This window comes from Gallus gallus, chromosome 20, assembly GCF_016699485.2.
Source record: "Gallus gallus isolate bGalGal1 chromosome 20, bGalGal1.mat.broiler.GRCg7b, whole genome shotgun sequence".
NCBI classification, from domain to species: domain Eukaryota; kingdom Metazoa; phylum Chordata; class Aves; order Galliformes; family Phasianidae; genus Gallus; species Gallus gallus.
The window spans coordinates 10351220-10375925 of NC_052551.1; the positions used below are offsets into that span (position 1 = coordinate 10351220).

The 24706-nt window shown below is 60.7% G+C and overlaps 2 protein-coding genes across 6 annotated transcripts; one reads left to right on the forward strand and one right to left on the reverse strand.

Annotated features, from left to right (window-relative positions):
* Positions 1-355: 355 nt before the first annotated feature.
* On the forward strand, positions 356-5367 carry LOC419276 (bactericidal permeability-increasing protein-like). Of its 2 annotated transcripts, XM_015296453.4 has the most exons (16): positions 356-1000; positions 1976-2155; positions 2293-2407; positions 2561-2689; positions 2768-2923; positions 3005-3068; positions 3166-3226; positions 3309-3400; positions 3479-3655; positions 3744-3803; positions 4109-4276; positions 4442-4509; positions 4760-4802; positions 4898-4961; positions 5039-5115; positions 5190-5367. In XM_015296453.4, the coding sequence occupies exons 1-16, from the start codon at positions 871-873 to the stop codon at positions 5229-5231; spliced, it is 1626 nt and encodes a 541-aa protein (XP_015151939.2). In that variant the 5' UTR covers positions 356-870; the 3' UTR covers positions 5232-5367. The 2 variants fall into 2 exon arrangements, with proteins under 2 accessions (XP_015151939.2, XP_015151938.2); XM_015296452.4 differs by lacking the exon at positions 4898-4961 and having other exon boundaries at positions 5022-5115.
* An 805-nt stretch (positions 5368-6172) lies between these two features.
* BCL2L1 (BCL2 like 1) lies at positions 6173-24343 on the reverse strand. 4 transcript variants are annotated; one of them, XM_015296319.4, is made up of 3 exons: positions 23913-24101; positions 21175-21836; positions 6173-7820 (listed from the first exon to the last, which is right to left on the reverse strand). In XM_015296319.4, exons 2-3 carry the CDS (start codon positions 21724-21726, stop codon positions 7683-7685), a joined length of 690 nt encoding a protein of 229 aa, XP_015151805.1. In that variant the 5' UTR covers positions 21727-21836; positions 23913-24101; the 3' UTR covers positions 6173-7682.
* Between the last annotated feature and the right edge of the window lie 363 nt (positions 24344-24706).

Genomic DNA, 24706 nt, shown 5'->3' on the forward strand with positions numbered 1-24706 from the left:
GCGGGGCTGGGGGACAACCCGGGCTCTGTGGGCTCCAGCTGCATCCCCCAGGCTGGCTCCAGGTGTTCCTGCCCACGTACAGTGGCGTGCCCCCGAGGAGGGGATGGCTGCTTGTGCCACACTGCCTGGGATGGGGTGGGAGTTTGGGACCCGCGTCACTCCTGCAGTCCTATCCCCGTGCGTGGACAGCGGTGCCGTTGCACAGTGCCACGTTCACAGCTATGTGTGCTCTTCCAGCACAACCAGTCCCTCCCAGCAGAGCGGGGAGCGCAGGGAGCTGTGCTGGGGCCCGACCGAGCCCACCCGGTGCCAGCAGCGGGGGATTTGGGATGCGGGTCCCTGGGATTGCTCCCACCCGCTGTCCCAGCCCCCCTCCGCCACCTCCTCGTTCCCTGTCCAGCGCTTCGCTCCCGCAGCTCTGGGTCCCTCTCCCGGTGTCCGCTCGCACTGCACGGCCGAACCCACGCGGGCTGCCCGGAGGGGTTCAGCGTTGCGGTGGTGGGATTTGGCCGTGCTCTCCACGCGTGTCACAGTAGAGAGCGGAGCTCTGCGTGTCACTGCGTCCCACTGCCCCAAACCTCTGCTCTCACCCTGCTCGGTGCCGTCGCCACGTGGCATCGTCCTGGCCTGAGGCGTGGGGACATGTTGTGGCAGGGACACAGGGCGGGCACGGCTGGGAAGAGACAGAGGGCAGGGATGGGGCCAGCAGGGCAGGGCTGAGTGCTGCCACGTGCCGCTGTGCCGGATGCATCCACGCCAGCATCTGCGGGAAAGCCCCAGGGAGGGCCTGGCCCCTGCGGGCACCCAACAGGTCCTGGGTGCTGCGGTGGGGGCCTGACTCATCCCGGAAGGGATTAGGGACACGAGGACATGGGTGATGTTCCGGTCCAACCAGCCCATCCACCCCAGGATGGACATTGGCGTCACAGGTCCCTGCTGCCCGCTGCCACTCACATGGGAAGTGGACCCACCATGGGACCCGCTGCCGCTGTTGGCCACGGTGAGACTGGGCACGGGGCACTTAGGGTCGGAGGGGCAGGATGGCACTGAGCCGGGGTGCTGGGATGGTGCTGGTGGCTGGGTTGGCCTTGGGGACGCAGCTATGGGAGCCACGGGACTGTGGTTTGTTCAGTGGCGGCTGGCCAGGTGTCTGTGTCCCATACGGTGCCAGGGTGGGACCCCACACCCAAGGAGGGTGCACTGCAGTGAGGCTGTGGATGTGTGTCCATGCTCCTGCCCACTTGCTGTCTGCGGGCCAGCAGCAGCCCCCTGTGCAGCTCCCTGCCCCATCCCCGCCAGGGGCTTCCTTGGATAGGGGTGGGCTGTTTCCCTCCTGCAGTGGGTTCAGAGCTCAGCTCCTCAGCACCCGCCGGGGCTTTCGGCGGGACCACAGAGTTCTGCTCTCGCTCTGACTGTCCCTGCCTTCCCGTCACCCTGCGCCTGGGGCTGCCAGCCGTGTCCTGAGGCTTCCTGACCCTGTATGACCCACAGCCCTCCCCAAGGTGGGAACGGCTGCACAAAGCCTGAACCCATCCCCTGGCGCAGCCCCTCCGCATCTCCCTGCCCCGCGTTGTCCCATCCTTCTGCTCCTCAGTTGTCCCCAGGCAGGGCACAGTGGCACTGCTGGGTCCCTGCACATCCCTGTGTGCTGTCCCCTCCTGCTGGGACACGAGGGCAGGCCTGTGGTGGTGTCCCCATCCCCGTGCAGCCCATAGCCGGCAGTGATGCCGCATGGGACCTTCTCCTTCCCGCGCTCCCAGGAGAGACACAAATGGGGAACAGGAGGGGAACCGGCTTCCCCTCTGACTCACGCATTGGGCAAGGCTGGGCTTTTGGTGGCTGGAGCACCACGGTGGCCCCGATGTGCGCACGGGAGCTGATGTCAGACGGTGTGCCCCGATATAAGGCCTGAGCTGGTGCGGATGCTGGGGGCTCTGCGTCGGCCGGGTGCCCTCAGCCATGTGCTCTGCTCCAGCCCCGGGGTCCTGCAGATGTCCTGGTGCCGATGGGAGTCTCCCAGCCCGTGTCCACCTGCTGAGCGGTGCAACCCGGGGGATGTGGCTGTGCCTTCTGCTCCTGATGGCTGCTTGCGTGCCCACCACCACCTCCAGCCCTGGCATCAAGGGCCGGGTGACCCGGAGTGCTCTGGAGTACGGTAGGTGTCTGATCCTGCTCAGGCTGCGCTGATGGGGGGGGGAGGGACCCCAGGAACCACATTCAGATCCTGAGGATGGGTGTTGGAGGGGCTCTGGGTGCCCCTGTGCCAGCCCTGAGCCCTCTGCTCTGCCCCAGGCCAGCGCTTTGGGCTGGAGTTGCTCCGCTCGCTGCTGCAGAAGGAGCACAATGTGAACCTACAGGGCTCCTACCAGGCCCCACTCCTGGGGAGACTCAACTACACCGTGCCTCAGTAAGAGCTGCCAATGTGTGCTCGTCTCTATCCCTATCCCCGTCCACATCTCCATGTTTCCCCCCTATCCCAATTCCCACCTCTACGTCCATCCCTGTCCTTTTCCCCATCCTCGGGGCACTGCTGTGAGCCCCGACCACCCTCTGTGTGCAGGATCCACATCCACGAGCTGCAGATGAATGACTCCACCGTGGACTTTGCCGAGGATGTGGGCGTGCAGCTAACAGTGCATCGTGCCCGCATCCAACTCAATGCCACCTGGCAAGCACAGCTGGGCGCATGGTGAGCCCTCGCTGGGCCGAGGCGTGGGGACAGGGACAGGGCCACCTCTGTCCTTGTGCTCAGCCGTGCCGTCCCCAGGCAGGACAGCGGCTCTCTGCGGCTGCGTATCAGGGACCTGGCGGTGGCTGTGCTGCTGGGGCTGGGCGCTGATGAGTACGGCCACCCCTCCGTGTGGGATGCCGGCTGTGACGCCCGCGGCACCGACCTGCGCCTGGAGTTCCGCCGGGGACAGAGGTGACTGTCACCCCACTGCTCCCGCTGTGGCTCGGCGGTGGGTTGGGGAGGTGAGCTGAGTGCCCGCTCTGTGCCCCACAGCTGGCTGTACAACCTCCTGGTGCCGCTGCTCCAGAGAACCCTGCGGCAGCAGCTCAACAAGCAGGTGAGCTCGGCTGGTGACGCCAGTGCTACATCTGTGCCTAGAGAGGATCTCAGGGACCCCCACTCTGAGCCTCCCTGACGCCATGCTCTGCTTCCAGCTCTGTGTCGAGATCCAGAAGGGCATCAGCAGGCTGCAGGACAGCCTGAAGAACATGCGAGGTGGGGAGATGGGGCAGTGGGGCTGGGGGCCGGTGGGGCACAGAGTCTGGCTCATTCCCTGTGTGTCCCCACCACTCTGCAGTGTCAGCTCAGCTTGACCCCTTCGCTGCCATTGACCTCTCCTTGCTGGGACAGCCAGCGATCAGGAAGCAGCATGGGGACGTTGGCCTCAAGGTAGAGCCATCGCACAGGGAAATGGGTTGAGCCTCGCATCCATCAAACCATACATCATCCGTCTGTCTGTCCACGCAGGGAGAGTTCTTTGGGGTGCATGGGCGGTGGCAGAGCCCTTTCTCAGCACAGCCCGTGGGGCTGCCTGAGCTGCAGGAGCCCATGCTGCTGGTGGCCGTCACCGAATTCGTCGCCAACACTGCAGCCTTTGTGTACTTCACAGCCGGAGCTCTGCGCAGGAACATCACTGCTGAGATGGTATGGATGGGGGCAGAGCTGCTGCCCCACGGGGTCCTGGCGGTGGTGCCCCCGTGCCCCCAGCACCCCAACCTCTGTTGCCTTCCAGCTCCCGCGGCGCTTCCCCCTGAAGCTGAACACAGAGAGCATGGGCAGCTTTGCCCCGCAGGTGGGAATGGGGTGGGGGCGACGCAGCCATGGGGAGCCGTGCGGGAGGGATGGGACACTTGGGATGGAGTGCAAGCAGGATGAGGCATAGGATGGGATGTGGGAGGGATGGGATTCGAGATGAGATGCAGCTGGGACAGGACACAGCTGTGTTGTGATGCAGGAAGATGAGACACAGGATGGGATGCAGCTGGAATGTGGGCAGGATGGGGTGCGTTGTCACTCCCTGGCTGTGGCACTGCTGGAGCTGCTGGGTGCTGGCAGTGCCATGGCAGCTCGGTGCCAGCCCAGCCCTCCCTCTGCCAGCTGCAGCAGCACTTCCCCAGCCGCCCCATGGAGCTGCACCTCTGGGCCCGCCGGCAGCCCCTGCTCTCCTGCCACCCCAACGCCCTGCATGGGGCTCTCTTCGGCTCTGCTGAGGCCTTCGTGGTGCTGCCCAACGCCACCCGAGTCCCTGCTTTCCTGCTGAACATTGTGAGTTCTGGGCTGCCACAGCGCTGGGGCTGGGGGGTGGTCCCGATGGCTGAGCTGGGGTGCTGTGTGTGCTGGGGCTGTGCTGGGTGGCACAAGGTGATGTTGGGGCCATGCATGGGGATGCTGGCACTGCTCCGATCTCTCTGACCCCTCCTCTTGTTGCAGGACGCCAATGTGACAGCGAAGCCAACCATTGCTGGGAACAGGCTGGGAGGCACAGTGGGGCTGCAGAGGTGAGCCCCCAGCCCTGTGCTGTGTCCAGGCTCCCTGAGCTGTCCTCAGGAAGCTGTCCCCACCCTCCACCTCCGGCCATTTCCATCCCTGGGTCTGTGTCATCCATTCAGACCCCGTCCTATCCCTGATTCTCACCTGTGCCTGCTGCCCTGCTGTTCAAACCCTCTCCCAGTCCTCAGCCCCTCTCTGCCCCACAGAGGGGACAGCCCCGTCCCTGTGCTGGATGCTGACTCCTCTCTCTCCCCTCAGCCTCAGCGTGGTGCAGGTGATGTCGCACGTGGGGCCACTGCAGGTGAGTGGTGGTGATGGGGAGGGGGTGAGGACAACACCCTGCATGGGGCCGGGGGCTGAGGGCAAGGGCCAGCTGGGCTCACGGGTGTCCTACAGGTTCAGAAGCTGGAGAACATGCTGAAGTTTGGGCTGTGGCTGTTCGGGGTGCCCTGGGCCAACAGTGAGTGCTGTGCCCCCATCCCCCTGAGCCCCCACTATCCCTGTGCCACTCCGCTCACAGCTCCGCTATCCCCGCAGAGCGGCTCCGTCCCGGCGTCCCGCTGCCCACCCCCCATGGCATCACCCTGCTGCACCCCCACCTGTCACTGCACGAGGTGAGTGCCATCCCTGTCCCCTCACCCCCGTCCCTGTGCCTCCATGCCCTTCTCTTACCCCTCTCCCCCTGCAGGGCTTCATGCTCATCACCACAGACCTGCGCTACGAGCCCTGAGACGTGCAACGGCGTGGGACGATGCTGGCCCTATGAGCTCTCTTGCATCCCCCTCCCTTTGGCATCCTCACAGCCTCGGCTGAGCAGTGGCTCCCATTACCCCCTCAGCTGGGATTAAAGCTGGCAGTGGGGCTCAGCCCGGGTGTGTGTGTGTGTGTGTGTGTGTGTGTGCGCGCCTTATCCCCACGACGTCTCCCTGCCCGCCCCATACCGGGACGTCACCACCCTATTACCGCGTGGGGTTCCGTGGGGACGGCTGCACCCACGCGCGGCGACGGCTCTTTGTGCCGCCCCTTCGGCACTCCCCTCTCGCAGCGGGATGGGGCGGTGCTCGGGGGGGTCCCGCAGCCCTCTCGTGTCGCGGTGCCGTCGCGCAGCTCCCGCTTCGCCCACGCGAGGGAGCCCGTGCCCGTGGCTCCGGGGGCAGGGAGCGCTCAGCCCCGGCCTTACAGCATCCATCCGCAGCGCCGTGCCCGGGGGTTGTGCAGAGCCCAGGGAGGGGATGCGGGATGAGGGGTGTCCCCGTAGTCGGGTCCGGCAGCGCTTTGCCCCTCTGAGCCCTCCGCTCCCCTTCTCGTGGCCCCGAAAGCAGCACTGGAGGGGAGCGCGGGTGGCGGCACGCTGTGCCATTGTGCGTGCAGTGGGGGCACAGCACGAGGACGGGCACAGGAGCACGATCCCAGCGGGGAGCGGAGGGGCTGGGCAAGGATTTGTGCTGGCGGTGCCCACCGTGCGGATGGGGAGGAGCAGCAGCACCGCCCCCCGGCCCTATGTGTGCTCCAACCCTGCCCAGCACCCCTGGGACAGCTGTAACCCCCACCCCAATGGGGACAGAGCCCTCTGCCTCAGCTCCTGCTCTGTCCCACCACCCCCCCCCCCCCCCCCCCCCTCCCAGCAGGGCAGCCCCACAGTGTGGCGCTCTCAAAAAGCACAGCACCAGCTCCAATCACAGAGTTTATTTGTGGGCTCACCTCCACCTGCAAACCAAAGCGTTCGGCGCTCGCCCCGCAGTGCCGGGGGTAGGAGAACACCCCACTCACACCCCACTCTCTCGAGTGCTCCATTAGCAGAGGAGCCCGGCCCCAGCCCCCCGCAGGGCATGGCACCACACATAAATACAGACATACAGATAACAAAAATAGCATTAGAGTATTCACAAATGAATAAAAACTACTCGGATATGTACAGCAGAGTGCGGGCGCTATGTACACAGCCCGGACAGCCGGGGGGCCCTGGGGGTCTCCCAGGGATGAGGAGTTGCTCCTGAGGAAGCAATGTGGTCACCTCTATCGCTTCACGCACCCGTCACAGCCACACCACAGGACAGGGACCCCTCTGCCTGCGCTATGGGGACCGGCAGCAGCTGGGGGAGCGTGGCTCCCCGCCACCGGCTCAGCCCTGCTCCCAGCCCTGGGCTTGGCTTCTACATTACATTGGTCCCATAGGCTCTCACCTACCCCAGCCGACCCCCTGCTGTGGTCCTGGGGATGTAGAAGAGTCTCATCCTGTGCTAGCAGCTGCCTGTACGGTCCTGATCCCCTGGCTTTTACACCCATTCCCTGCTCCTGCACTTGCCGGGATGCTGTGGTCCCACAGGAGAGCCTCTCGTGCCACCCCCCACCCTGGCTGCGTGTCTGCGGGAAGGGGAAGTGCTCCTTAACTCCCCTGCCTCCATCCCGGCCCCAATCCAACAGCAAAGCGGGGTCCTGGCGTGGGGTGTGTGGGGAGGGACGGACATGGGGCACAAAGGAGGGCATGCAGTGCCGCACGGCAACTCTGAGCACAGGAAGGGGGATGAGGAAGAGGGGGTTAAGAGGAGGAGGTACAGCCCCGGGCCTGGTGTAGGTGCAGGGGACGGAGGCTCTGGGGCTGCCGGGCAAGTTTGGGGCTACTCACCATCAGCCTTCTACCGGTGCCCTCTGCCTCACTGCAGTGCCAGGCGAGCAGGGGACAATCGAGAGACGCGGCAGGGACGGCAAAGCTCAGCCCTGTCCCCGTGGTGGCCAGGCTGCTGCAGCGGGGCAGGGCTGGCAGCGGGAGCCCTGCTGGAGGCTGGAGCCCAGATCCTTGCTCTGGCTGGGGAACTTGATATTAGTGACACATCTACACACGCTCACGCACTCACACATGCAAAAATATGTCTGTTTATTCTTTTCAAAGTGATCTAAAGGATCCTGCAGGGCCGGGACGCCTTCTAGCCACTACTCCTCCCATCTGCTGGGATCTGCCCAGCACTGGGAGCCGTTGGCTGAAGTGCTGCATCGCTCTCAGCGCCTTTAAAACACAACGGAAAGGTAAATGAGAGGGGCTACGACAAAAGGAGCTGGCGGCGCGAGGAAGGAAGCTCCGTGGAGCGGGGTGAGCGCCCCGTGATGGTGATGGTGCTCGGGAGCTGCGTGGTGGATGTGTGAAGGCGCAGCCATCCTGGTGCCAGGGGACACAACCATGGGGTCACTTGCGGCTCAGCAGGGATCCCAGCAGAAGCACTCCGGCCACGGTCGCCCCGGTGAGGAGCCATTTGTTGAAGGTCTCCTGGCCCTTCCTCAGCTCGGCAGCAGCGTTGTTCCCATACAGATCCACAAAGCGCTCCTGCGGGCAGAGGAGAGAGGTGAGCAGGGGGAAGGACGGGGAAGGAGCGGGGCTGCAGCGCCAGCAGCGAGCAGCAGGGCGGCTGGGGACCTGGAGAGCAGCCAGCGCTCAATCCCAGACCTCACAGGGCTCCTTCATCTCGGCTGTGGTGGCTCTGGGCTCTCCTTTTCCTCTCTGGAAAAGGCCGAGCCACGCCGGGAAACAGAGAATCACAGAATGGTTGGTTGGGAGGGATCTTACAGCTTATCCAGTTCCAAACCCCTGCCACGGGTTGGTCGCCCCTCCCCAGCTCAGGCTGCCCAGGGCCCCATCCTCCAATGATGGGGCACCCACAGCTCTCTGGGCAGCAGTGCCAGGGCCTCACCGCCCTTATGGTGGAAGGAGCAGAAAGGCTGCCAGGCTCCCACAGGCAGGAAAGCGGTGGTGGGGACAGGGCGGATGACAGACGCCGTGTGCTTCCTTGCTCTGAGTTACGCACGCAGGGCAGGGGGGGAAGCACAGGACTGGCCGTGAGAGAAGTCGATGCCAGGAAAGATTTGCAAGGAGAATACCACAGGGCTCTAAAATTAGCATCAAAGCGTGATCCTTGCAGGAGAAAAACCGAGCCAGTGCCAGGCTGTGCTCTGCCACTGAGGTCTGAGGAGCAGCAGCAAGGCTGCAGCCCACAGTCTCAGTGCAAGCATCGCCGCGTCCAGGGCCTCACGATCCCTCTGCTCCCCTGTCCTGCCTGGGTCACCTTGCAGCACTCTCTCTGGGTCACCTTGCAGCATTTTGCACTTGGGTTTTGCAAGTTGCTGCTGCAAAGCTGGACAAGAAGCCCTGCCTTCCCCCAGGCTGTGGGAACGTGGCCAAGCACCAGCCCAGGAATGCAGCTGCTCCAGCCCGGCCCAGCCAAGCCGGCCTCTCCAGCCCTGCATCCCCAGCCACAGCCGGAACTGGGCAGATGTCACCGTGCAGCAAAGTGCTGCTGCTCCTCACCAGTGATCCTGCAAAGCCAAGAGGAAGCAGAATTCCCAGAACCTGGATATCTCCCTGCAAGACCAAAGATAAGTGCAGGGCCCTGTGGTCAGCAACAAGGCAGACTGCAGGGAGCTTCGCTGCCCTGGTTTATCAGAGCTGACCAGGAGCCCCAGGGCTGTGTGCAACTGGTGCTGTGCTGGCCTTGGGACCCCCTGCAGCTCAGCCTCAGCCAGGGGCTGGCAGTACTGTACCTTGAGCCATCTTCCCAGCAAGGTCCCTGCTCCCTGATAAGTGAACGCAGTTCCAGTAAGCAGCTGCTCTGGAAAAGCAGAGATAAGCCTGGCTGGCACTGAGCTGGTGTCACGTCTCACCACGGTGTTCCAGGGCTGGGACAGCATTCCTGTCTGGTCCTTCACCTCGCCACACGTTTGCATTGCACAGCAAGCTGTTGCACACCAAAGTGCTGCACTACAAGGCTTGCAGCTTGTCTTGTTTCCCCTGCTTGGCCATACTGCTCTCCCACCCAGCAGCCCACAGCCACTGGTTCAGTGGTCTCAGGAGGAAGGCTGTGGAAACAGACAGCAATGTGCTGCAGGAGATGGATGGGAGGACAGCCTAAACCCATGGAAGGGATATTTTTAATTATAGCAGAGGAAATCCTTCTGCTGATAGGTGGTGACAAGCAGAGGAGCGGTGACAGAACGTGGCAAGCAGTAGAACTGATGGGAACCAGAGGGCACAGGGGAGCAGGGCAGCAGGCAGCATTGTCCAGAGCAGCCCCACCAGCCCCACTGCACCCCCTGCATGGGGACCCCCAGCTCCATCCCCTGGGTCGTGTCCCAGCTGCACACAAAGCACTCGGTGCTGCAGCTGCACTCAGGTCAGAGGAAAGATGCTGTGCACATCAAGATATTTTCCCTAGGAAAAGAAAGTCTTATTGCTCAGGTGTTCCTCAAGGCTGATCCCACTGAGCCCAGTGCCAAGTACTTCTGTCTCTGCTCCTCAGGGTCCTCCTGGGGCATGGAAAGAGATGTCCCCAACGTACCCAGTGTGGCCACAGGGGTGCCAGGAGCCACGCAGATGGTAGCACCTCTGGGCCAGGGCCTCCTACAAGGGTGGGAGAAAAAGAGGCACAGGGAGAGGGCCCCCAGGGCAGACAGAGGGGGACAGGACAGCGTCTCATCCCTCAATGCTCCCTTTTCTTTGGCCCGTGCCTCACAGCTTGGGGAAAGGCAATTCCAAGAAGTATGTTTTGGAGCGCCTGTTTCTAAGAAAAGAAAGCATTTGCTGAAGAAGAGATAAATGCATATGGTGAACTATCGGGTGCTACAGGAGGAGAAGAGCGGGATAGGAGTTGTGTGTGGTGGGGGGGGGAGGGCAGAACCCCTCTCCTTCCCGTGGGAACGCTGCAGCATGGGGCAAGGGGCCTGAGGATCCGTCCTACCACGGAGCACAGCTGTGATCCCAGATGTGTGCCCTGGGAGCAGCGATTCTGGAGCAGGGGCAGTGGAAAAAACAGGTAGAAGCCTCATCCCTCCCAGCCTGGGGGTGGGTTTAAGGTTGAAGGTAAAGGCATCTCGCTGGGTTCCCACCCAGCCCCACACCTCCTCCACTCTGCACCTGAAGTCCAGCACTCCGAGTACCAATTCTGACCATTCTGGCCTCGTGTTTGGACTTTGAGGCTTGTCCAGACACATCCAGATAATTCTGGCCTCCCCCAGTCACCTTTATCTGAGAGGAAATATTTGGAATTCCTGAGCTGCTCAGAAGGCGGACTATGGTAGCAACAGCACGTTGGTGTCACAATCTCAGGCCTCTTGCACCCCAGGACAAGCTGTTCCACTGCCCCAACCCCCGTCACATCCCTGTCCCCGCCCCAATGACACAGCAGAGAGGGGATGCTCTGGCCCAGGCAGTGAGGAAACAGCACAAGGTTTTACCTTGGTGAGGCAATCCCCACTTTTGAAGCTGTGGGGAAGGAAACCCTGTTTTCTTGCTGCAGCTTCCTGCTGCGTGCACCCCGGTGCTGCCCCATGCAGAGCCTCTCCTGGGCCAGCAGCCAGAGGGCTCACAGGACCTCGTGAGGTGACTCAAACTGCCACCCACCCACCTCAAAATGCTGCCCCCGAGAAGGGTGCAGCGGCCCTTCAAACACAGACCAGGAGGCTGCAGCAAATGGAAAACGTGAATGGGTGCAACTCAAAGTGCTCTCTGCCTTGGGTCTGACAGCACGCTAAGGTTGAGCAGAGATAGCAATCAGGACAGGCCTGAAAATGGGGAAGAGCCCGAGTTTCAGACTCCTGCTGCTCTGCACACCAAGCCAGCTGCCTTCATTCAGCAGCACAGGATGAACAGCGGGGACGACAGTCACTGGATCCCATTCATGGTGAGCAAAACAGACCAGGTTCCTCTTTCAAGATAAGCTGCAACACTTTGGGAAAGAGGATTCAGTAACACTGAGCTGTGAAGGGAGGTGAAGGCAGCAGATGCCAGCAATTAATCCCCATCTGCTCCCCTGCAAGGAGGGGAAGGGGCAGCTGCACCTTGGACACCCCAGGCTTCCTTTTGTGGCAGGCACTGAGGTGCTGAGAAGCAGCAGCAGTGAGCCGGGCCCAGGATCCTGCTCATAGTGAGCCGGGGCCACGTGGTGCAGCTTTGACACGGGGACGCTGGCAGCAGGCAGAGGGCTTCCCCACGCCCTGAACACCGATGGGGGGCTGACGGGGTCCCACTGCCACCAGGGCTGTGCTTTGTGTGCAGGGAGCAGACCAGAGCCCGGCTGCCAGCACCAGCTGCATGTCACAGCTCCCACCTGCGCTCCATCCCATAAGCACGCACCTATTAAGGCAGCCCCCACGCAACCAGCTCGGCGCGCACAAAAGGCTTTCCCACCCCAGAGCCTTATTGTGCTTTATGAAAAATGAGCTGGCTCTCTGAAACCTCCTGCGGGATAAGCCCACACTGCTCCCAGACACATTGAAAGCGGTGCAGCGAGGTTAAGTGCTCTGCTTGGGGTTGCATATAAGCCAGCAGCGTGACCCACAGCATCTGACTCCCGATCCACACATCCTCATCACGAGGCAATGTTTCACTTGAAAACAAGGCGCTCTGTTTCTGTTGTACCTTAGCTGTAAGTACAGCTGTGTTACTGCTAAGAGGTTACGGCCAGGAGCGGAGTCATCTGGGCAAACAGACACTCGTTAATGAGATGCTGGGAACAGTTTTGTGCTCAGAAAGGAGACAGGCGTGCAGAAAGAAAGGCAGCAGCTCAGTGCGGAGCAGAACAAAGCCCCGCGTCGGCAGCAACCTGTTCCCAGAGCCCCTTCGGGCTGCCAGCTCACCACATGGGACTGGCATGTGCAAACCTGTAGGTGAAGCCTCGGGGGGGGGGGAAGGAAGGCTGCTGAGATCGTTCAGAAAATGGAAAACATGAGTATTCCCAAAGGCTGCCACTGGGATCCTGTAAACACAGCTCAGCGGGTCCCTGTGCAGCTCTGAATGTGCCAGAGCCATCTCGAGGTCCCCAGTACCCCGCTATCCAAGAAGGCTCAATCCCAGGCTCCCAGCACACACGGGTGCCCCCGACCTGCCCCATCTCCAGCCCAGGCTGCAAAGGAGGGCGGCAGTGCCACCCCGTTCGCACAGACCTGCCTGGAGCACGGCCTGAGCCCCCGGCAGAGCGCATCGTGCCGAGGAGATCCGCCATCCAGGCGCTGCCCTGCGCTGCTCTGAGCTTCTCCAGGCCCTCAGCTTCGGGCTGGGGATGGGACACGGGGTGGGGAAGGGCCGTGGGGATGGACACACCGCAGCTGCACTCCCCAGGGACGAGGCTCTGTGATGCAAATGCCGACCTCCAGGGAAGCAGCTGCCGATCTCCATGACAATGGCCGGGAATGCCACCCGCCCGCTCGGGGCGCAGAGCTGCGGGGCTGTGCGTGCGGACGGACCCGCAGCTCCGCAGGGCCAGGAGCTCAGCCCCACACCGAGCCCTGCTCCGACGAACCTGCAGGGCTTCAGCGCACGCCGGGGCTGGAGCCAGCTCTTCCCTAAGCAGAAACAAACCCTCAGCAGCACATTCCAGCCCTAATCCTTGCCGCGGCAGCCTCCTGTCAAACTGGTTTCATCACCAGCTCCAGGGAACCTGCAATAACCCCACACCATTCAGCACAATTTTAGCGTTTTCCAAATACATGAAAGGGGCTCGGAAGACAGCTGTAACCCCTTTCCCTGCCCCAGAGACTGCTGCGCGCAGCAAGAGATGCAGGGGAGGGAATTGTGCTCTCCCGTTTCAGAAACCTGCTGAAACATTAATGTGTATTAAAGCAGGAGACGGTGCGAGTGACTAATCTACTTGCATCCATCTTTCATCAGTGCTTCTCCCAGAACTCCCCGGGCTGAGGGCTCCCAGGGGTGCAGGAGCCCAGGCCAGCATTGGGCGCAGGGCACGGGGAGCCACGAGCCCATGGCACAAAGGCACAGCCAAGAGCACATGGGCTGAGCCGGATCCACTCAAGAGATTAGCACCTGCTGGGAATGGGATTGTTTTCCGAAGAGCATTAAGGGGAATAGTCCAAGGAAAGACGGTCTCTCTCTCCGATGCTTCTCCCCGGCAGACAGATGGTGTCTGAGCCCCGGCAGGCACAGCAGCCCGCCTGCCTTTTGTATGAGGGGCACTCTCCGGGGGCAGGGGATGCTCCTGCTTTAATTTCATGGCGATTCCTGGGAGCGAGCCCGGCGCACAGGGACAGCACCTCCGTGGTCCCGCAGTGCCCAGGGAACACAGCTCCGTTTTCACCTTGTCACTGCTTCTCCCAAACGGCACGGGTGGAAACCCGTGCCAACGATGCTTTGTGCTCACGTGTGCCCAGGTGCAGAGCCACGCTCCCCTCACCCTGGGCTGCTGTGTGATCCTCGCAGCTCTCCCCAGCAACTAACCTCACCGCAAGCCCTACCCCCAGCCAGGGTCCCTTCCGAGTAGTGCTGGGTGCAGCATCGCTCCCCACAGTGCCTGCTCCTCGGCTGTCCTGCCTGGAGTCACCTGTCCCCAGCATCCCAGCGGCACGCCGAGCTTCCCTCTGCAGCCCGAGCGCCTCACAGGGCTGCAGCATTCTTTACGTGGCACTTGAATGTAAAAGGGGAAAGGGTGGAGGGGCAGGAAGAGGAGGAAGATGTGCTCATTCTGTTCTCGCTTCCTGTTAGTCCACATGAAATCTCAAATGATTCCGGCCATGGAGTCGCTTATAGCAAAATCCTCACCGACTTGAGGAGAGGAAGCAGAGGACAGAGCTGATGCAGCAAATGTATGAGAACAGTACAGCAGGAGAAGGGGACTTTATGTTCTGCTCTGGGCTCCTCCATATGTGCTGTTGCATGAAATAATCACTGGCTGGTGCACTGGAAGCTTCTAAATGAGGTCAGTTGCTCTAATAAAAGACATTAGCTCTCTGACAAGTGTAATACACTGCTGAGCCATAGTGTTCCAGGATGGAAGCACTTACAGCTCCACTGTGGTTGTCCATTTACAGGTAGCAACCCCTCATTTGCTCAGCACATAAGCCTTATGTCACCCGGAACTGCCTGGGGCCACACACACACACCCCTTCCCTGCACGTCCCAGCCCAGGCCATGAGCTTCATGCACAGCAGTGCCACGTCCTGCCACCCACCATTCCTCTTGCACAACGCTCATGAGGTCCCTGACCTTCTGCATCCTAAGTCATAATAAAAGCATAGCGACGTGCAGATGGGACCAACAGCTGCCCTGCTCCGCTGGAGCACGGCATTAGCTGCTCACAAACACAGCCAGCTACATGATAGCCTCTTCTCTTGGCTTTCCAAAGAGCCCTTCATCCTGCAGCAGGGAGGAAAGCTCTGCTCTCCATTGAGCAACAGCCACCGCACTGACACCAGCTCCAGCAGCCACCTCTGCTTGGGCACACAGGACGGGACCAGGGGTGGGCAGCACACACTGTGTCACTGGGCACACTGCGTCCTGGCCCTGCAGGACTGCTCAGCAGCTCTTGTCTCCCTTCTGGTGCAAGCTCCTGCTCTGAGCCCCGCATGCTGCCAGGCAGCTGCATTTTGGAGTGTTTGATGGTAGCTGTGAGAGCCCCAGGCTGGCAGCAGCTCCAGCAGCAAGAAGCCAGCAGGGCAGCCCTACTCCCAGCCCAGCTCAAGCAGCCCCGTACCCGCAGGTGAGCCCGGCCTATAATGCCCTGGGCTCCTGACCCCAAGGGTGACAGCCCTGAGCCAATGCCAGCAGCCAGCTGCTAATTGGATCTACTCAAATCAAGAGCTATGTCTGCAGACACAGCTGAAATGCAAGCTCGAGCAGGAAGGAGGATAATGCAATAAATTCAAGCAGCTCTCCCCAGGGGAATCACAGACCCCTGAACGTTCCCCTTGCTTGAACACAGCTCGCTACCCTTCCTTGTACACGACACGTTAACGGCTATCAAGACAGAGCCGGAGCACCCACCGGTGCCATGCTGGTAGCAGATCCCACACCGCGCTCCCCCGGCTTCCATTGGCAGAGGGGGCAGAGCAGGACAGCGCAGCGCTCCCGCAGTCCCGCAGGAACCGCTCTGGTTAATGCTCTGAATCGCGGCCGCTCCTCCCTCCCTCGCTACCCCGGAGGCACACAGCCGTGCTGAGTGCACTGGGTTTCCCATTAAAGAGATCCTGAGAGACAGCACTGGGCTGGTACACGTGCGCACGTGTCCGAGGGAAGGCACGGGCGGAGGAGGGATGCTGGCTGCAGCAGGCGTTCCCTCCTGGAGGCAGTCCTTCCCAGCACTGCTCAGCCCTTGGATTTTTTTTTTTTTGTTTTGATTTTATTTTCCATTTCCTCTACCTAAATTAAACACGAAGGTAAAATAAGTGAAATACCTAAAAATAAAGGGGAAAAAAAAAAACAAAAAAACCCAAACCCTAAAAGGAACGTTTTGACAGCACAAGTAGGTCACAGCTCCCTGGCGTGCAAGCCGCGGCTCAGCGCCCCCCCCCACCCCCCCCGGGTTCACAACTGACATCTCTCTTCAAACACTGCCTCCCGAAACCCACACCTGCTCCCCGGTAACCCCAGCTGGGGCCATCTGCTAACGGCTCGGCCCCCGCCGGCCCCCACGACCTCACTGTGCTGCAGAGCGTGCCATGTCCCACCTGGAGGCTGCCGACAACCCCCAGGGCCCGGCCGAGCCCCCCCCCCCACAGCCACCAGCCAAGCCCACGCAGGGGAAGCTCTCACGGGCAATCGGAGAGCTTCCTCTAATTAAAGCCTCAGTGTCCCCGGGACATCCTGAAACACAACTTTAGAGATCTTGCAGCAGCAATCGCCTCCCTGCATGCCCTCCCAGGTGGAGACAGGGAGGAGGGACTGGCTTTCCCTGTCCAAGGGCAGAGCAGCCAGCCGAGGAGTGCCCTGGCACGGAGGAACACTGCTTCCCTTTCATGCCTCTTATCATCCTTCATCTTTAGTCATTCAGAACAATAGCGGTTGAGGGCAACATCCCCCTCAGAAGGGCAGGAACGTGGCTGCTTTCCTGTCACTCCCAGCCAGCAGCCGCCCTGCAGTGAGTGTACTTTCACCCTGAATCATCTGGGAAGAAAGGCAGCACCTCCGAGACTCCCCTTCTGGGATCACCAGAGGGGAAGGGCAGCCTCTCCCACCCCTTTTCCCACTGCCGTGTCAGAAACCACCATCAATCCTCTTGGCTCTCAGTTCAGTGGCTCAGCTGCGTTTCTACAACTGATACCCATCCCTCCCCTTCCCTCTGGGAATGCTCAGGCTTCACACTTAGTGGGGAAATAGCTGCTGGAGGAATACTCCTCGGACCGTCAGGGAGGGGCTATGCTTGTAGCCTGCAGCAGGTAGGTAGAAATGAAAGGAGAGAAGCCAGAGCAGAGGCCTTGGAGCATGGCACCATGCTAATGCCTGGTGTGGGCTGTATGAGTATCAGTGGTGGACAACACACACAGGAACACCACACTGCTACCAGCTGAGCGCTCCGGACACATTCAGAATGCTGCAGCCTTCACAGGGGGAAGAGCACACTGCTCCTTCCCAGCCCTCCTGCTGGGCCGTGGTGCCCCACAGCAGCCACGATGGGCTGTGCTGAGGGAAGGACCCAGCTCCCTTCTACACAAGGGAGGGATGATCAAGATGACCGGCATTACCCAGAGCAGCTGTGAACACAGAGCAGTATGAAACAGTTCGTTACTAATTTCACAGGTGCTTTTTAAAAGCCACGGCTCTTTGGATTAAAGCATCTCAGAGAGCTTTACGAGTGTGAGTTCCCACAGGCTCCCCTGGGAGGGGAGGAAATGCTATCCCCTTGTGCTGCAGAGCTCGGGGTTAAGCGGCTGCCCTGAGTCGCAGCCAGCGCCAGCCCCAGAGATGGCAGCTCTGCCTTGCAGGCGCCTGCTGTAATCACAGATCTAAGGAACGTAATCAAACTGCACCACACGCCCAGGGGCAGAAGGAAAACAGGCCGGGGCCCCAGAGAAGGAGAGTAAAAGGGGTGAAAAGCAGAGCTCTGGAAGCACGTCTTTGCATCTTTCACGGTCTAGCGGCAGGAATGCTGCTGTGGCCGGGCAGGAAGCGGCAGTGGAAGTCATTCCAATGGCATTTCCTGGAGAGCACTGCAGAAAAGGTTCCCAGTTCCCAGCCAGCTGGAGGAGCTGCCAGTGCTGCAGAGCCCAGAGCTCCAGCTATAGGCACCTGGTACTGGTGAGGGGTAGCAGAGACTTGGCTGGGAACAGCGCTTCTTCACCCCAAGCAGGTGACAGTGGGATCATCATCTCAGCTGCAGGGGGTCCAGAGCATAGAACAATCACTGAAGGCAAAGCAGAGAGTATCCTTGGCTATAGCCTGGTCACATCCCGCAGCCAGCTCCGCCAACACATAAAGCTGAGCTGAGAGCTCAAACAAGATCAACTGTGCCTGGGCACCCCAAAACCTCGTGCACTAACAGAGTCATTCATTAAGGCAGTGTCAAAACAGCAGAGCTTTGGAAAGCACTGCTCTCCCAGAGGTGGCTGCATTCCCCACAGAGCACAACATGCAGCTGGGCCCCTCCACACGTGCCATGCACACCTCATGCTGCTCCCCCGCATATCACAGGGCACAGCAGCAGAATGGGGCAGCCAGCATCAATGGGTGCAGGGGGAAAACGTGTGCAGTTTACCCAGGCAAGCAGCACAAAGCCAAATAGCATTTCTGAAGAGCTGAATGGAAGCCTAGCTCTCGACCTGAAACCATTGAGAAGGCTGGAGCAAGAGCATAGGATGAAATCCCAGCTGCAATCTGTCATATGACACGCTCTGACTCATTTCCTACCATTCAAGAAAAAAAATTGAGAAAATAGCAAATGAGTTCGCTGCACTGACATCTTCCAAGGGTTTTCCCCAAAGAGAACCACAAGCTTCCAGTCCACTGCAGAGCAGTACAACGTGTCTGCCTCAGCGTATGGAGCCCTGATGGCCACAGTGCACTGATGGCACAGGACTCACAGGGAATAGTGCCCTCCAGACAAGCCTGGACTGTCAGGATTCAGAAGTTACAGAGTGATAACAGAGACCCTGCATGCTTTCAGCCCTGGCCTCTACCACATATCCTGTCCTTGCATCTCTGTCCACAGATCTACCCCTAAGCCCCCCACAGCACTGCATGTAGGCCCAGGTGTGTACCCTTAACCTCAAAGGAAACACAGTCACCCAACATTGTCACTGCTCAGCTCCCTTCCTCTTAACACATCAGGCATGGCCAATGCACCTCTGCATGTCAGGCACTTTTTCATTCACCTTGTGTTTCCTCCTCTTGTGTCTGACCTCTCACCAGATTTCTCCCTGCCCCACTGATGCCACTGATCACCATTGGCCTCACTGTTTAAAGTTCACAGCCAGGGGATTCGGTCCTGGTCAAAGCATCTACTTCCAGAACACATGCTGGTTGGTTTTGATGGGTCACAGAGGCAGAAGCTCTCTTCAGCCCAGGGCTGGCTATTAAAATCCCCTAAAGTTCTTCTTGTGTGTTTGTTTTCCTAGTAGCAGATTGTGGAGTGACGGAGAAGCCGAAGCAGGACCAGTAAACAAGACAAAATATACCCATGTTGATATTACACAGCAAGATTTACTGTTACTTTTCCCTCAAAAAAATGGTTTCTCTGGAAAGCTGTTATAGTCCAGCACTCAGCAGCCTGAGCAGTCCTCTCTGAAGGCAAACCTGCACCCCCACTACCATCCTCTGCTCTCCTTTGTTTGGTTGATCCCCCACCCTGGGACTCATCCACTGCACCTCTCGGGAAAGCTGGGAGCAGACCTGCAGCAATCCGGGCAGCAGGAGGGGGCTGCTCCGCCCCAGGCAGTTTGCTCCCCGTAGCAGGAGTCACGTTAGGGCCTAGGGAGCATCCCCATGGATGCACCACACCGCAGGCACTCAGGAGCCTACACAGCATCTGATGAAGAAAGGCTGAGGGAGCTGGGGGTGCTCAGCCTGGAGAAGGCTCCGGGGAGATCTCACTGCAGCTTTCCAGTAGTTGAGGGGAGCTTATAAGCCTGCTTTTGGAAGGCTGCTGGGTTGGATCCCCTTGCTACGGCCCCCACGCAGCACCCAGCTCTGTTTCACACACAGCAGCAAGGTCGGGAACCCCAGTCAAGGTTGGGAGGAGAGAGCAAGGCTGCTCCCCTGGGAGAGGAGCAGGCTAACAGAGATCTTCAAAGGCAGAGCGGGTGGGTGGGTCAGATGGGGCAGTCCTGGCCCTTCTGCAATCTATTTGAACAAATATTTGCTACAAACAATGAATTTAGAGACAGGCACACAAAAAAAATTGAAGAGTCTTAACTGTGATAGTCGATTGGGGGGTGGGGAAGAGAGGGAGGAGGTATTTCGTTCCCTACAAGCAGAGACCAGTGATTTTCCACCAGTGATTTAATCTAAATCCCCCAGAGAGTTCATTTACAAAAAATCAGATTGCATTATCGCCTGGGTCTCCAGGATACAGCCCAATCCGTCACTAACAGCAACAGCCACACTAGCTTGGAAACCTCAATTTGATCACTCAATTCCAAGACTAATCTGTGGCTTTAAAAGCCAAAGGCAGAGGGAGGGGGGGGAAGGAACTCAGCATTTGGCCAGCGTTATCTGCGCGATGAGAGAGCTAATGGGCTAGACAAAGCCAGCCAAAATAGCCAGCAGATCCCAGGTTATTAATCGAAACCAAGCTTCAGAGCAGCCCCACCCAGGCAGTGCCCCAGGGCGGCCACATTCCAGGAATTCCTGCGCGCTGGGTGCACCGCTCCCTCCCTGGGTGCACCTACTCCCCATGCTCCTGGTGCTGCCGGCCCAGCACGAGGGGCTGAGGGGCCCCGAGGGGTCCTGTGTGTCCCAGCTGCCAGGAGGGCGTAGAGCTGGCCTCGAGGATCCTGCCCTGCGGCCCTGTGGTGGGCTGCTGGGAGCCTGGGATGCATAAGGCTAAAAGGCCACAGCACGCATGCAAAGGAGGCAGTACCCCACTGTTTAGATGCTAACGATTGATAGCACGAGCTCTTTCCAGTGGGCACCAGTAAAGGTTACACCAGCAGGGAATCACTAAGATGCAGAAGTAGAAGGAAAGAGAAAACTCAAACATCTGCAGGCTATATACCTCCCGCTGGCAGTCCCATGCCGTCCTGCACAGACAGACCAAGCATTTCAAGAATGCTTCCTGAAGAAATGCTTATTCATGTTAATACCTAACCACTGAAAGCACTCAGTGTGCTGCTCAGGGCGGCTGGGAATACAGCTCCAAGCCAAGCAAGGAGCAGCTGAAGACACAGCAGCTCCCTGGCACAGAGCTGCTCTGCACCGTGCTGTGAGGGGCTGCTCCCAGCAGCCCACCCACAGAGAGCTGCTGCAGGATTCACTCCACCGCGATGGCAGCGGCAGACATCGTCCCATCTCCAGAATGAAGAAGTAGCTGTTACCCCACCAGATCACAGGGCCAGGCTGGAACACTGCTGAGCATGGAGGGGAGGAAGCTCCACTCCCTGCTGTTAAATGACATGAGGAACATGCCCAAGAGCAAGGGCTCCCATTTGAAGAACAAGCTTGGATGACATTACATTTCCACAGGCTCTCGGAAAATGGGTCTCTTATGTAACAGCCAGGGAGAAGGAGGAGAAAAAGGGATGCAGGAGGACAAATCAGAATGTTAACTCTTTGTTTCAACACAGTGGACTGACCCTCTTGCAGCAGAGCATTAAGAATGAAGAGGGAAGGGCCACGTACCAATTTATTGCCCTGCAAGGTGTAGACCAAGCACAAGCACAATCACTGAAGGCTGCTTGATCTGGCCAGCACCGCCGCTGGCCTTGAGCTAGGATGCAGGGAGCCATCCCTATGGGAGAGCAGTTCTTACCCAGCCGCCATTCTCCTGGATCCAGGGATCTAGATGGTCGGTCAAGTACGTGGTCATCCAAGACACAATGCGTCCCACCAGTACCCGCATCTCCTTGTCCACGCTCTCCACGCACAAAGCCCCTCCGAAGGAGAAGAAAGCCACGATGCGCCCCCAGTTCACACCATCATGGAAGAGTTCATTCACTACCTGCTCAAAGCTCTGGTACGCCGTGCCAGGGGTGATGTGGAGCTGGGAGGTGAGGTCGCTGAAAGCCCTCCGGTACCTCAGCTCAAACTCATCCCCCGCATCTCTCAGCGCCTGCCTCACGTCGGATGCTCGAACAATTTCATGAACTTCCAGGCTGCTCCGGTGCACGGTGGCTCCGTTCACTACGTGGCCGGCAGGGGGGTGCCAGGATGGGCTCCCATTGAGGACGCTGTCCATCTCTGCCTCAGCTGCAGTGTCAGTCCTGTTCTCATCCTCTTCCTCCAGCTCGCTCCAGCAGTGCCCCCTCTGCGAGAGCTTGTAGGAAACAAAGTCAATCACTAACTCCCGGTTACTGCTGGACATTTTCACACCTGAGACGCCCTCAATGAGTCCATGGTCCAGTGCACGAGCAGATGAGCACACTTAGCAGCTCCTGGCTCCACGCTCCCTCGTGACCGGCGAACACATCCGACCTTTGCACAGACAGGCAGAGAGGAAAAGAGAGGCGAGGAAACGGTTAACACGACAGCTTGCTGGCGCCGTGCACATCAATAGCTTAACGTTACACTGAGCTCATCACCCAGCTTCTCTGGGAACCGACGCCGCGCACAGAATAGGGCCCCCCCCGGGGGTCACCGCCAGCCCTCCCGCAGCCCCGGGACTCACCGGGCGCAGGCAGAGCCGCGGCTCACCGGGCGGAGGCTGAGAGCTGCGGGTGCTGCGGGCGGCCCGGCCCCGCTCCGCTCCGTCAGTCCCGGAGAGCCGCGGAGACGGAGGCAGCACCGCCCCCGCCCGGCCCCTCCCGTTAAAGGGCCCGGCCGCGCCCCCCGCCGGCATTGCCCAACGGGACCGCCGGTGTCGGAGCCGGGGCTGTAGCGCACCGCTTCCCGTTCCCATCCCCGGGGGCTCGCCTCGGCCTCGTGCCCCTCGGAACGGCCCCCAGCAAGGGGAAATGGGAGGGAGAAAGGCTCCAAGTGTCCTTTAAAAGCAGCAGGTAAGAGGTGCGGGGGTCTCCGTTGGAGGTTTCTCCCCGCGGCTGCAGAGGGAGAAGGGATGCACAGAGCTCAGCGCAGCACTGAGGTACCGCGGTATGCGAAGTATACCTAGGAATAAGGTAGGAACAGAAACAACCCCTGGAAAAGTCTTCTAAAGACTTCCAGCAACTATACACAGATGAAACCACCACTGCTGTGAAAATAAAGGGCGTTTGTAACGTTATTTAAACTGCCTGAGGTCTCTACGGTCATTTGAAGGCTCTGTTTCCTCTGCACAGCCCCTGCTGCCCCTCCTCCCCACGAGGCACTGCAGTCCCCGCATGCACCCCAGCACCCTCCATGCAATGCGTTCCTTGGCAGCCCGCATCCCACTCCGGGGTCTGCAAGGAGAGCTTGGAGGGGCTGCTCCTCCCCAGGACCCGTATCAGTGGGCAGGTAAGGCTGCAGAAAGCACAGAGTCGCCGTTCTGTACTCACCCACCCCCCCAAGAAAAGCTGCGGAGGGAAAGCTCTGGGCTGGGAAATCTCAGCTTGCTCCGGCGGAGAGAGTTGGATTAAAGTAATTTGACGCTGAGAGGAGGCAACTCCCCGGCCCTCCCACGGTGCTCCCACCCCACTCCACCCCTCCCTGCCCTCCCTCCCTGCCTGCCGTTCAGTGCCAAGGCTCCGTGCCGCCCCCGGTGTCCCCAGCCCTGCCAGCCCCAGCAGCCTGGGAGGTCCCACGGCTGTGGAGGGCTTCCAGCAGAACCGAGGTGTAGTTTCCTTGTCCAAAAGGGCAGATAACGAAGTGTACGATCTATGAAGAAAGCGGGGGCCGCTCCTCTGCTCGCAGCGATGGCGTGTTAAGCTCTTAGTAATTTATGTGCTGTGCAAATGGCGTTCCCCTGTAACCTTCTTTTCGTGCCAAAGCCTGTCAGTGAGTCAGTGCGGTGCAGGACTGGGTCACAGGTAAGGGCAAGGGCTGCAGGGCAACGCACAAAGCACTGCGCTGCTGGCAGTGGGGTTTGTGGGCTCTGAGCCGTGACCCCCCCAGGGAGCGCAGTGCTGCAGGGCCGCAGCTCAGCCCCAACGGACGGGAACAAAAGGGGCAGCAGCCCAGGCGGGGCGGGCTGAGGGCTGCGGGGTTCGTCGGGATATGGAGACCCCGGGGTACCGCACCCCCACGGCGGGTGGACAAAGGGCTGCCACCCGGCCTAAGGGGAGGCCGCGGCACACAGCCTGCCCGCAGCCCGGCTTCCTCGGGGAAGTGGCTCCGGTACCCACGAGGGATAGCGACGGGCAGCTGCTACTGCCCCAGGAGGGCTGCGGGAGGGGCGGCCCGGCTCCCAGCGCCGCCTCGGCCCCTCGCGGCCGCCGTACACACGCGTAGAGGGGCGGAGCCGCCCGCACGGGGCCCGCACACGAGGGCCGCCACAGGGCACGCGCCCACGCGGCCCGCCCCTCGCCGTCAGCCAATCACGCGCTGCGAGACCTCCGCGAGGGCGGGGCCAGCGAGCGGCCTCTTTCATTGGCGAAACCGCGCGTCGCTCACAGCCTGCCCCGCTCCGCCCCTCACCTCAGCGGTCGGTGGAGGGTCCGGGCTGTTACCGACCCCTCTCCGCGGGCCCAACCGGCAACGACGCAGGGGGTGGCCGGGAGCCCCGCCGGTTCTCGGCCCGCTCAGCAGTCCCCGGCCTCCTGCCGCATCACCGCCGAGCGGCCACCGCGCTCCTGGGCCGAGCCGGGGGGTGCGGGAGGGCGGGAGGGGGCAGCGCGCATGCGCGCGGCGCCGCGAGGCTGTGTGAGGAGGGCTGCGCATGCGCGAAGGCGGCGGGGCGAGAGCGCGTCGGTCGACTGTGCCAGTGCGCAAGCGCAACGGCGCCGAGGACGGTTGGACTCGGGCGCCCCCTGGTGGCAGCCGCCTCTCCTCTGCTCGCAGTTCTCTCACCTTTCGCGCATCGCTTCTCCTGTGCCCCGCGCTGCGGTTCGGGCCTCGCAGGCTGTGTTCCCGCAGCATTCGGTGCTGTGCCCGCGGAGGTGAGGTGAACCCGGGGCAAGGCCTGAGGCCGATGTGGCACGGCGTGGCTGCCTGAATCGATGGCCGTGGAGGGCTGTGTGGGGTTGGTGCAGGGCCCTGCCTTCTTCGGGGCATGGGGGGGGGTTGGGTGGTGGGATCCTTTCTGGCTCCTGCAGTCAGGCGACCTGTCACCTGTTAAGGGATACAGCATAGCAAGGAGGGCGGGAAGGAGCCAGCCCTGCTGTTGCCGTATGTACCGTTTCTACCCCTGCAAAACCCATGCAGTGGGAGCGAGACAGACATTTGCTCACGGGAGCTATGAGCCAGGCGTATCGGTGACCCATAACACAGCC